Source organism: Neolamprologus multifasciatus, chromosome 4 (assembly GCF_963576455.1).
Source record: "Neolamprologus multifasciatus chromosome 4, fNeoMul1.2, whole genome shotgun sequence".
Lineage (NCBI taxonomy): Eukaryota > Metazoa > Chordata > Actinopteri > Cichliformes > Cichlidae > Neolamprologus > Neolamprologus multifasciatus.
In genome coordinates, this window is record NC_140442.1 from 2,724,568 (window position 1) to 2,736,791 (window position 12,224).

The window sequence follows — 12,224 nt, forward strand, 5'->3', positions numbered from 1 at the left end:
GGCTGGTTTTCTCTAATCACACACTTCACTTTATGGAGTGACCAGTTTTACAACTTGGTGGCCAAGGATCCGCAGCTATGCTCGTTTTATCGATTTATGGGTCTCCATCAGCTCCACAGGTAGGTATTGACATTTCTATACGGCGCACGTCACGTGAGGAAAGGGCGCCGGGGAAGGCCGCGCAGGCAGAAACAAGCGGCTAAACGAAGCCCTTTCTCCTCTTTATCTCCGTGTGCTGAAAAAGTTTCATATTACATTTCCATTCCCTTATTATTCTCGCGCTGACAGGAAGTTGCGGCACTTGCAGGGGCAGAGCACTCTGCTAATAATACTCACATGAGAGATTTTTCATATGAAAATATATTAGAATCGGTGATAAGTAGGCAAAGCTTATGTTTGGACTGTGATTTACCATAAAGAAAAAAACGAAATATTGTGTAATGCCATCAAGACGCTCTGGCAGCCAATAAATATGCATAAAATAACAAGAAAAAAAAGACAGTGTGTTACTTAATTCTGTATCTCCAGCTTTCTGACACAGCCTGCATATTTAGCCTTGAAAATGGTAATGTTTTGCTTCCTATCCCTGGAAGATATCATTAAACATCATTTGTAAGCATACATTACCCTATACGCAGCAAATCGCCCATCTGGTGATTTTGGAACTCGCTGTCTGCAAGACAATAAATTCATTGTATGCTTTCGCATAAAGAATCCCACTAAAGTAATGCCTCCATGTAGACATACGTCGAGTACATTAAAGCTAGCCGTGTGCACAGACTGTATGTCGTGTTAATAATGCAGTGTTTACATCTTGGCATTGAGCAGTCAGTACTGGCCTAGGGGTACAAACTGGCAGGGCTGTGCAGTAATTAGGAGCTGTGTGTTGGGGATGTGAAGGCTTGCCGCGTGTCGTGCTGATACCACTGCTGGGCGGACCTAGTGTGTCAGCAGCGGGCACGCTGAGCGCTACACAAGGCCGCACCTTCGCGGCGCAGCCGGGAGTCGAACCTTTTACTTGGACGAGCCGCTGCTCGGCGTGCAAAGGAGGGACGCGGAGGATGTTAACCTAATGACAGCAGGGATTAGGTGTCTTCACACTGCGAGCGCGCCGTGTGTGGTCTGTTTGTGTTAATCCTCCAGGCCTGTTTGCATTGTGACATCAATAAGCTGCGCGAATTCACATTATGTCTGTTATACGTACATATTATATTATAATATATTATTAAATGCTTACTTGAAACATTTGTGCGCGTCACCTCATTCGTGTTACATACTTGCACCTGTTATTGTTTGTTTTCACGTGATTTTGCCTAAATGTGTTGTGGATTATTGAAGCATGTGTTTCAGCTTGTAACAGTAAACATCATAGATATTAATATGGAGGCTGGTTTAGAAGCAGCTGTATGTTGGGTTAACATTTACATAATGCAACACAGTAATTCCTTTACGTCACATCTGTCTTGCAAATACCAACAAAAACTGAAATACTTGGACAGTCTGCATGGGTGCTTGCCCTCGAGCTTCAAAATACACCAAACCAACCTGGACGCTATGGTGGCTGTCTCCATCTTTTATTTTTACCATATATTCACAATGTCATGGGGTAAACTCTTCCCAGAGTCACACAGTGGTTATTTTCCATCAGCTTTCTCTTCGTGGGAGGATTTGTCGGAGAAAATGTAAATATGCTAGTAATTAAGCATCCTACTCCATTAAACTCTCGGCTTTGAAAAAGGCACCATGAAGTGACTTTTGAGCCATGAAATATTTTAATCATTTCCCTCCTTCTACTCTTTATAACCAAGAACAACAGGCACATTTTCCTCAAAAAAACAATTTCTGTTTAATTAGAAGCCAAAGCTCTGTTACCTGTGGCGTTTGATGTCCTTCTTTTTGTTACATCTTTTAAAGACTTGTTTACCAGCGTTCGCCGTGCACGTTACTTTGAATTCGCCAGCGCATACAACATTAAATATACATTTCACTGTAAAAACTCCTGGCTCTTCTTGCAGCTGCAACGAGAGTAGCTTTGCCACATGCAACACGAGCAAACCCGACAGGATTCCTAACAGCCTCTCGCATCTCCGTTTGACATTAATTGATAATCAAACAAGGCTTCGCATTAGACATTTATGAGATCAGCTGAATTATCTATTTAATGTAACCCAATTATATGCAACCCTTGTGCACCAATCAACGCTAATTCCTGACTCATAAATGACAGCAACAACGACAGATTTAATCAATAATAAACATTGATGAAAACTTGCGACCTGCTTAGAAAGAGGGTAATTAACGAGAAGGAAAAGGGCTTCGTTGGATTTCCATCTTTTGGAATATCGTTTATGCCGTTCACAAGAATCTGCTAAGCTCACGTTGCACCATCAGCGAGATTAAGTGTAAAACAAACATTCGCTTTGACAATTAGGGATAGACATTTATCATGAATTCTTAATGCAAGCTTCAGCCGCTCCGCTTCTTAATTAAAACCTTGTAATTTTTATAAAATTCTTGCCGTAAAACTAAATTTCATGAATTATTTAGCCAGCCTTTTTTCAGCACTACTAGCTACACACCCAGCCAGCAAGCTGGGGAAGAACTGAATCCACAGGTGGGCTCACCTGCACTTTAAGGCCAGAGAAAACATCTTTGTTATGCTTTTTAAAAAGTCTAATATGAAATGTGTGTGTGTGTGTGTGTGTGTGTGTGTGTGGTGGGTTTTCCTCGTCTCCTACATCCACAGCAGAGGATTCACATCCAGGTCTTAACCTTAACTAACACATGTCAACAGAGCGGGCATCAAAAACAACATTACAAGCTTCGGGGAATTCCACACCTGTTAGATTCCACACGAGCGCGTGAAATTCTTCCAACAAAAATGAAGGTAAGTGTGCACAGAGGGGCCTGCTGCTCTTACCAGTCTTGTAAAGAGGGGCACTCCCAAATGCCAGAGGTGATCGTTCAGCAGTCCGCTGTACACCACGTTCCCGAAGACAGCAATGCTTCCTGACTTACACAACGTGTTTCCTGCAGGGACACACAGAAACACGAGCAGGCGTCACCGAAACGGACAAGAAGCGGCGGAGGGGCGCCTCCGAAAAACACAAATAAAGCAGTTCAATCGCAGGAAATCATTGCACAGGAAGAGGCATCATAGAGAATGCAACATTGATTGTTATAAATATTGATTTTGAGGTTTATTGACCTTACGTGCAGTAAGGAATACAGATAGGTGGCTTGGCTACGATCAATAAAGTTACACAATTGGGTCAAGTTGATCTATCAGCTTAATATAAATAACCAAATGAGGTTTAGTATCAACAGGAAAACAGTGGGGAACATTTAATACATCAGAACATAACCATAAACTCATCACATTTAAAGGATATCCTGTATAACCACTTAACTACCTCGTGTCTGTTATGGAATCAGCTCAAAAGTATGAACCCAAAATAAAACAGTTATTGCTCCTAAACCTTTGCGATTATAGTCTTGACTCAGTTCTCCCGTGAGATGTAGCACTTCAGGGACTACTATTAAAATGTCACGATAAGTGATCTGTGATAAATGCACTTCATGGAGGTGCTTGGCAAAGTTTCAATGTATGATCAATTTACAGTTCTGTTTTTTGGGATCTCGAGAATAACGCACACAAATAAAACACCGAAGCTTTCAGTTTGATGAGAAATGAACGTTTTACCCTGATGCTACCCAAGCGGGTTAATAATGGGCCTTGGTAATCTGTGTGCAGGCCGGCGCAAATTACTCCCAGAAAGTGACACAGCCGTACTGTAACTTACTAAGTGCAACGCTGGCATAAAATTTGCATGTTTTTGGTGTTTAATTCAAAAACCAGGGGGCTGCTGAAAAATTGATTTTCGAGGGTGCTGGTCCCGAAGTCACGTCCTGTCTCGCAAGTCTTCCGACGCAACCTGTGCAGCTCTCGCCGAGGACGTCCGTCACCTTTACTGTCCGTGATCCAAAATAAACGAGCAGCTTCTGCAGCACCTGATATTCAAATCTGCACCGTTCCAGACTCAAAGTTAAACAACGATTCATTTGTTGGTCCCCGTGCCTACTTCCTATTAAGTTTTACCACGTGCAAATACATCTTTGGTCAGCTCCGGATCCAATTTAGAAGTGGGGGGGCTTATGTATGATTACAATACAAACCCTCAATATTTTCAGTTTACAGCAGGTGCACAAAAAAAGCAAACAGGACACAAACACAACACAAACAGTCTGGCTGCGAATACAGAAACTGGATTTCAATGAGCATTATTGCATAATAGAATGGCAGTGCATCCATTACTGGCAATATAGAAAGATACATGCTAGATATGCCTACCTGTCCTGGGAGTACAGTATAAAAATATTGTATATACAGAATATCATTAGTATGTACTCACTGATATCCACTGATGCTCTCGTCTGAATCATTGTTAGCATGTTATAGCTGTTTCTCTCCCACCTGAGTATATGATTGGGTGATATTACAAAATGCATAAATACTAATAAACAGCAATAAACTGCAGGTTTAAATGTTAATTAACCCTTTAAGACCTACCATAGAACCAAGTCCGCCAGAACTTATATTATATTTTTACATGCTGTGGAGCCATTTTTGGGAGCATTTCAAGTTGATATACATCAATACAACCATTATAGTCCAGATTTTAATAATATGTCTGCATTAAGTGCATAGTAATTACATAAATTGCAAAAAAGTGCAATAAACTACAAAAAAATTTAAAATCGTTTTTGTTTTTTTAACATATTTCTAGTTAGAGAAATTTAAGAGGCTTATCCCTCAAAACTGTAAATACAAAAAAGTTGAACAAAATAGTTTCCCACCACAGGAAATTTATTTTGAGTGTCTTCATAGTTTTATTTTTGAAATACACCAATTTTTATACACTGCAGGAAAAACAAAAATAAATATTATAATGCAAATTTGCAAAAAAGCAGCATATGCATCAAAATAAACTATTTCCAGCAGTGCAATATGAGTCCTAAGCATCCCAGAAACGACACAGAAAGTCAGAAAGTCAAACATAACTTTTAAAAACACCAGTATAGGCTCATAAGGTTCCGATGGTAAAAAACTTCCGCAAAATGACGTCATTTCCGGTTTTGGGCAGGTCATGGCGGACATGCGACAGTTCGCGCTGATGGACGTAGGAAGTGTTATGAACAGCTGATCGGATCGGCAAAGCGTGTTTCTGGAATATTATGTTTTTGTTGCTGCAAGTGCTTTTATGCAGTTTTTGCAAAGCTATATGTGGAAGGAAACTGTGACCGAGGACAAGCTGATGGCATAAGATGTAAGTACAACTCCTCCGGTTTCATATGCAAAACAATTTATTGCGCTAGCTTACGTGGTTGCAGAGCTACCGGGATTTAAAAATAGTTACGCAAAATGGAGCGTGCTGCTCCGACCGGCTTTAAAGGGTTAATCTATTGGATGCCTAAACTCATGTCATTCCTTTTCTGAACAGTGTCAACCCACACTTGGACATGGAGACGTTTAATGTGCGATTAGCTTTAAACTCAAAGCGAAACTGTTTTAACACCATTTTCATGCAGTCATGAACGAGCAGGAGCTGAATACCATCATCTTATTTCTCTGTGAATCGCCCCTCGTGTTGTTGTGCATCGTCTCAGCCGTTTTTAAAAATATATATTTCCGTATTGAACTTTGTGTTTTTGTGCCATGATGTATGTGTATAATTTTGAGTTTGTTGTGTTTTGCTGATTTGTGTTCGTTTTATTGTTCTCGTTTTATTGCCCATCCAAGGATGGCCGAAGCAAATTAACTTATGCCATAAACGCTATGGTATGTATCACCGATTGCCGCTCCGCACCGCTCCCCGGACGAATGAAAATTAAACCTTCTCTTATTGATGAATCTCTTACTGTTGAATAAGTTAACTGCAAGCGAGCCCAGAGGATCCCGAATACTTCGGAGTCTATATGAGGTTTTCTTAGTTGCATAACAACAGTTGCATGTTTGGCAGACGCACCAAACCGCTAGCGGACTGTCAGGTTTACTGTATCACGGAGAGCATCATCCTTCTTTATAAGTCATGTTCGGTGCCACCGAGCATCACAGTTCGCCCTCTCAAAGACGCTCTTAATTAGCTCGGTGCCAATGAGGTGCCTTCACAAACAAAAAACGCACACATGCGTGGCATGCGTGCCCACACACACGGCCCCGAGAGTGTGATGTACCGCACTCTGATGTCCCTGTGAACGTGATGAATGCAGCTTACGGAGCAGGCGGCACAGAAAACACAGGTCTCCATTGTAATTTCTGCACAATGGAACGCTGCAAAGGCACACCAGGGGTGGAGTGAAGCAGTGCTGACAAGCAGCACATGCATTATTTAAAAACAAAAGTAAAAAATGCCCATTAAAGTGTCAGTGGTGCTTTCGGCAGTGCTGGCTTGGGCGCGGTGTGCGTATTACTGTTATTAATGGGCCAGGCGTGGGGGGCATTGCTTCGGTGTGATTGCTCTGCTGCTGTTGCTATCCGCGGTTCAAGCCTCCCCTCTCTTTTCCCCCCATTTCTTCTCTGTATGTGTGCACGAGGAAGAGAAACAGATAAAGAGCGTGCTACAGACAGAGACGGAGAGACACCGAGAGACCCTGAGTGCACAGTCAATGAGCTCCTACAGCTAATATCATTTCACATTATTGAATGCATATTAAGGCAGAGAGACCTTGTCAGATAAATAGGAGCACCAGTGCTTATATCAAATTCTGATCTGCCTTCACGGCCATGTCGGAAAAAAAATGCTGGGAATGTAGTCAGCATATTGAAAATAAGTGCACACCATTTTTCTTTGCAGTTTAACATCAAGGGCTATACATTACCGCTACTGACACAGCAGAATGAGGTCATTGTGCATGTTGTAATTACAGCTGGGTAAACACTCTGCTCGCTGCTGCAACACTGGAAACACAGAGCACTGCGAGACTGACAGAGATAAAAAAAAAAAAGAGGGCACAGATGACTTTTAAGCTCCTAAGTGTTGGGAAATACTTGCATCAGTGGGAATAAATAAATTGAACACAATGATCACGGGTGTATGATCAATTCCAGAGTGATGCAATGCATTGAAATCGATCAGTGCACCGGCTGGAATGCGGTGCGCAAATAATACATACTCATCCCTGACCTATTCTTCTAGAACCGGTTTGTTATAGTTTTATTGATGGTGTTTATACGCAGCAGACAGAGCACATAATCAAATTTTGCATATTTGCATGTAGAAAATGTCACATAAAAGCGACAACTTAATTTTCCCCCTCACAAACTCTGCAGAACTCTACAGCCAGCGAGCTTTTGTTATTTATTTCTTTACAAAAAATGCATTCAAAGCTGCCTATCCGCGCCAGTGGACCATCTGTATTTTCCTTCAACTTTATGAAAAACTGAGCCTAACTAGCGACATGTTGTCTAGCTGTTCATTTCCCCCTTTTTTTTGGTTATTAATCCCCTTTTTTAAGGGCTTGTCTCAGCAGTTGGGTGTTCTCTCATCTGCAGGCTTGACAGCATTGAGCCCAACCTCTGATTAATTATTAATTGTGTGATTAAAGTATGTGTTGGCGGGGGTGTGCAAGTGTATGCGTGTGGCTCCGAGGGAGGGGGTAGGAGCATGTGCAACGTGCTTTACTGTACTTTGCATTATCTACAACTCAGAGTTTTTATTTCTTGCATTTCACAGCGAGAGATTTAACTGCAGGCATCAAATTTAATACCCAAATCACCGGGCATGTACAATACCTGCAAGAGCAGAAAAAGGGAAGGAGAAAGTATTGTTTTATTAAGTGATGCCTTGTTGAGTCTGGCTCAATATATGGAGAGTTTGCTCCACGTAGATTTCAAGGCTTACGCGGCTATCAGTATTTCAGGATTGAATCTGCTTATAAATTATTCTAAATGTCAAGATTCAACCTTAAACTTGATCCTTTTCAAACTTTTCTAAAGATGAAAACACAAATGTTCACTTGGATAAAAGTGGATTCAGTTCAAATATTTATTATATTTCTCCCATATATGCAATCATGAAAATGCACCATCAGTGCATCAGAGATGATGTATTGACAGCTCTGAAAATTTTCCATCTTACCAAGTCTGCACTTGAGCCCTAAAGAAAATTAAAAAAATAAATTTCTAGTCCATCGCAGCCTGTTTCTAAAAATATTGTTCCAGAATATTCTGCAGCACAACACGAACGTATTTGTCTCGACAAAATCAAGCTAAACGCTCAATTACAGGCCGAGCGAATGAAAGAGATGAGAGGAAAGTTTGGCCAGCGTGGCTACAGTAGCTGTGACTCATAATAATTAATCCGAGTTCTTCTAAAAACAAAGCATTTATGGGTACATTTATTTGAAAACAAAAACTGACTAATATGAAAATGCAGAGTGCTGGATCTGAAATATTTAAAGGGATTATTAGACAGCACTAAAGCATTTATAAAAGACATCCCTTAGTTCCGTCTTTCTTAATTGGGAGGACTTCCTTTTTCATCCTTGATGGCAGTGTAAAGAATATGTGTAGGTTTGGGACTGTTGTTTGGGAAAAAGGCAATTAACTGTAATGATATCACCTTGGGCTTTAGAAAATTGTGATGGGCATTTTCACCATTCTCCAACACTTTATAGTGTAATGTCCATTAGGCAATAATGGAGATAATCATTAGTTGCAGCCCTGCACAGTTTAGCAAAACAAACTAGTTAGTTCACAACGTGCATTATATAAGAGTAAAGTAAGAGAGCCATCTGAGCGTAATGTTGTGGTCATTCAGATGTGTGTGTGTGTTGGGGGTGGGGGGCCTTGCGTGCTCCTCTCCTGGCTTTGCCGTTGGAGGTGGGTCGCTTTAAGCATTCAAACTCCACAATGTGCAGCTCATTTCTAGCAAAGAGGCACATTGCTGCAATGCAATAAGGGAAAACAACACTTTTAATAATTCAGGCCCTGAGACCGTGAGGGGGGTGAGGCGGAGGGTGGGTGGGGGTGGGTGGAGGGAAGACGTCTTAAAGTACCGCAGAATGGCTCATTTAGCTCCTGCTACGCATTATTAAAGTTGTATCGAACCCCCTCCTGGGTCTTTCCCTAAGTTTTTTTTTCATTTTCCTTTCCTCTTTCCCCTAAAGCCTGCAAGGTAACCAATAACAGCTACCAACATTTATAAACGACAGAGTATCCTGCACCTTAGAGGAGGAGGTAAACAATGGTGTAGCTCTTAATCTCTCTTTCTCCCCTGTCCTCCCCGCTCACTAGTCCTCCGGTCCGGAATTTGTCAGTGCTTTATCCCGTTTGAAGCGTAATACACAGCCCTCTCTGTCCAGATTATTTTCTGCTTGAGCTCAGCCCACAATGCATAAAAAATGCGGGGAATGAACCCTGTGTGGCATCAAATTGAGTAATAAAATTGTGTTCGCGGTGGCACTGATGAACGCATGATGGTACCGTTAAGGACGTGTTCAGAGGTACCGTAAATTGCCTCTGAGCCTGATGGCAGTTTCCAGAGCAAAGATGGGGAATATGAATAAAAAATACACAGGCAGAAGAAAAATGGGAGCGAGCTAAAAATGCAGATGTGCTCGTTTTCCGTTTTTTGGACGATGTTAACTCCTCGAGGTCCAGTTTCCCGCTCCTTCATTGCAACGTGAGGAGCCGAATGTTTGATAGCGTCACGCAGACTCACAAACAGCTTTGTGATGTTTACAGTTGGTAAAATATTAAACCCCGCCCCCTTTCTCTGTCTTTAGGGCTGCATTATGCGTTTGTGGATCACTGTACACAAATTTCCTTCAAATCATTTGGACACAAGTGGTATTCTTTAGAAACTCTAGCAGAATAATCACATTCAGCCTTACAGAAGATTGTTTTAATTTGATGTTCTTACTTTAAGGTACGTTCGATTCCATACGGGCCGAGATTAACTAAAAACCACCACTTATTAAAATCCTCTCCAATCCTCGCGCGTGCCGTGCTGGTCAGCCTCTGGACGAAGCTGTTTTCTTTGTGAAAAACTTGACATTTCAGAGATACTGTGCAAGGCTTTCAGCCGGCAGCAACAAATTATGATTATTATAATTTATGATTACTGCTTACATTGCACAATACAATGAAAAAAAGTAAAAGCCTATTAAAATGTCCATTTAGGATATATACACCATAAACTGCTGCAGAGGTCTTAAATCAAAGCCTGCTGTGCTGTAAGAGATGCAGAGACTGAAGGCAGGAGGTCAGGAGAGAGAGAAAGACAGGGGGTGTCAGATGTGTTATGATTGGCTGATATATTGGTCTTTTATGAGATATCAAAGTGGCCGTGTCAGTGTTGTTCACGGGATATCGGTCTGATGACCGATTTCATATTCATTGTTGCATATGATATACAACTTCTTTATAAGACACTTTGAAACTGAGCTGCTTCCAAACCAATAACAAAATCCACAGAGTTTTTAAGACTAAACACTTTTTGCTTTTTTTCTTGGGTTTGACGGGAGAACTATTTGGTGTGTTTACATTAACTGTTAAGCTAGAAAGACGACCGGCTGGCCAAACAGCCACTCTGGCAAAACTGTTTGTTGTACCAGGGTGCAAACATGGTTTTATTGCTGTTGGGTCGGTGTTTTAACATAGGAGTTGATAAGGACTTCAGCCTCAGCGCGCCACCGCAGGAACTGCAGTCTTTGGGACTTTTATTTGGCTTTATTCTTCAGTTTTTCACCCTGGAAGTTGCAGCTTTGTTCCAACCTCCCAAACACAGTCGAGAGGACCGGTTCAGTGACTGGAATTTCCACTTGGTATTCCTGGTACTGCCCTGTTATCTACTGTGAAACCAGAGCTGGTCTTGCCATTTATTTAATTTACTTTAAACAGTTCCTTAATATTACTTTTAAACTGTGATCCAAATCTGCCCACAAGCTTCCAAGCAAGAAAGCAATATGATATTGCAATATAATATTGCAATATTATATTGCAATATGATATTGCAATATTATTGTGCATAACCAATCAGAGTTGGAGTCTTCTTCTGGGATGTCCTTCAAGTCTTTTGTAGTTTACTGCTAGTGCAACTTTCTAACTGGTATGAAATCACGTGAGCGGCTGTGATGGAATGAATTAAATTAAGTTCAGCTATTTTATACGTTGCCAAGTCACAACAGTCACGTCAGGGCTCTTTATACTATAAGGTAAAGACACTACAATAATGCAGAGAAACCCACCAACAATCAGACAGTCCTCCATGAGCAAACATTTGGCGACAGTGGGACGGAAGAACCCCGTTTTAACAGAAAGAGACCTTGAGCAGAAGCAGGCTGTGAGAGCTGGAGGCGAGGACAGACAGCTAATGAATGCTGTGTATAGATGTATCAGCTGAAGCATTCAATTAGCTCACAGACAGTAGGAAATACCAACTTTAAAGGGAACAGATGTTTTCCCCCTGTGACAGGCTAGTTTTAGCACATTTTAAATAAAGAAAATAAAACCAATCTGTAATTTTCTAATACAAGTAATTACACCAAAATGAAACACATAAATGATAATAAGGCTTAAAAAAAGCTGAATTGTTGCCCTGTTGACCTAGATTACGTTTTTACCACCTTATATTTAACGGTCTAAAAGCTATTTCAGATATTTTCCACCCTGACAGATATGCAGTAAGAAGCAAATTGAATTTTTAGGAAGCACTTTTTAAATTCACAAAATCTGACAGCTACTGCTTCAGCAGGTTCAACCACCAAAGTATCTGCACCTTCATAAACACAGTTTGATGAGGTGCCTTGTACATCAAAGCAATACCAATGCAGCCAGCTAGTCATCCAGCCAGCCTGAACGTCAGAGAAACCAGTCAGCTGCTTTGTCTCCCGCTGAGTGTCAGACTCTGACGTTCCTTTGCCATCTAAGCTGACTAAACACAGACCCCGTTTTCTTCAAAGCTATGCAAATTAGCCACGTTGCTAAGTGGATTCCTCTTCTTTTTTTTTTCTGTGTTGGAGAGCCGCAGGGCTGATTAGGCCCAATTTCTATCTACAGAATGTATACACACTTACATACAGTAAAAAAAACTGCTGCATTACTGCCCACGGGCGATTCTTAGTGGTCCTTCCTTTCTCATAACACAGACCTGCTTTTAATGGGTCGGTTGTTGAATTTAAAGTGAAAATAATGTACGTTTCTCAGCTGAAATGAAATAAAA

The 12,224-nt window shown here is 41.2% G+C and overlaps 1 protein-coding gene across 3 annotated transcripts in view; it reads right to left on the reverse strand.

Annotated features, from left to right (window-relative positions):
- Positions 1-12,224, reverse strand: part of LOC146519468 (RNA binding protein fox-1 homolog 3-like) — a 358,350-nt gene that overhangs the window by 143,224 nt on the left and 202,902 nt on the right. For all 3 annotated transcript variants that reach the window (XM_085158197.1, XM_085158198.1, XM_085158196.1), the window contains exon 5: positions 2,921-3,030. In XM_085158197.1, the coding sequence (XP_085014323.1) occupies positions 2,921-3,030 (110 nt within the window). The remainder of the gene's footprint in view (positions 1-2,920; positions 3,031-12,224) is intronic.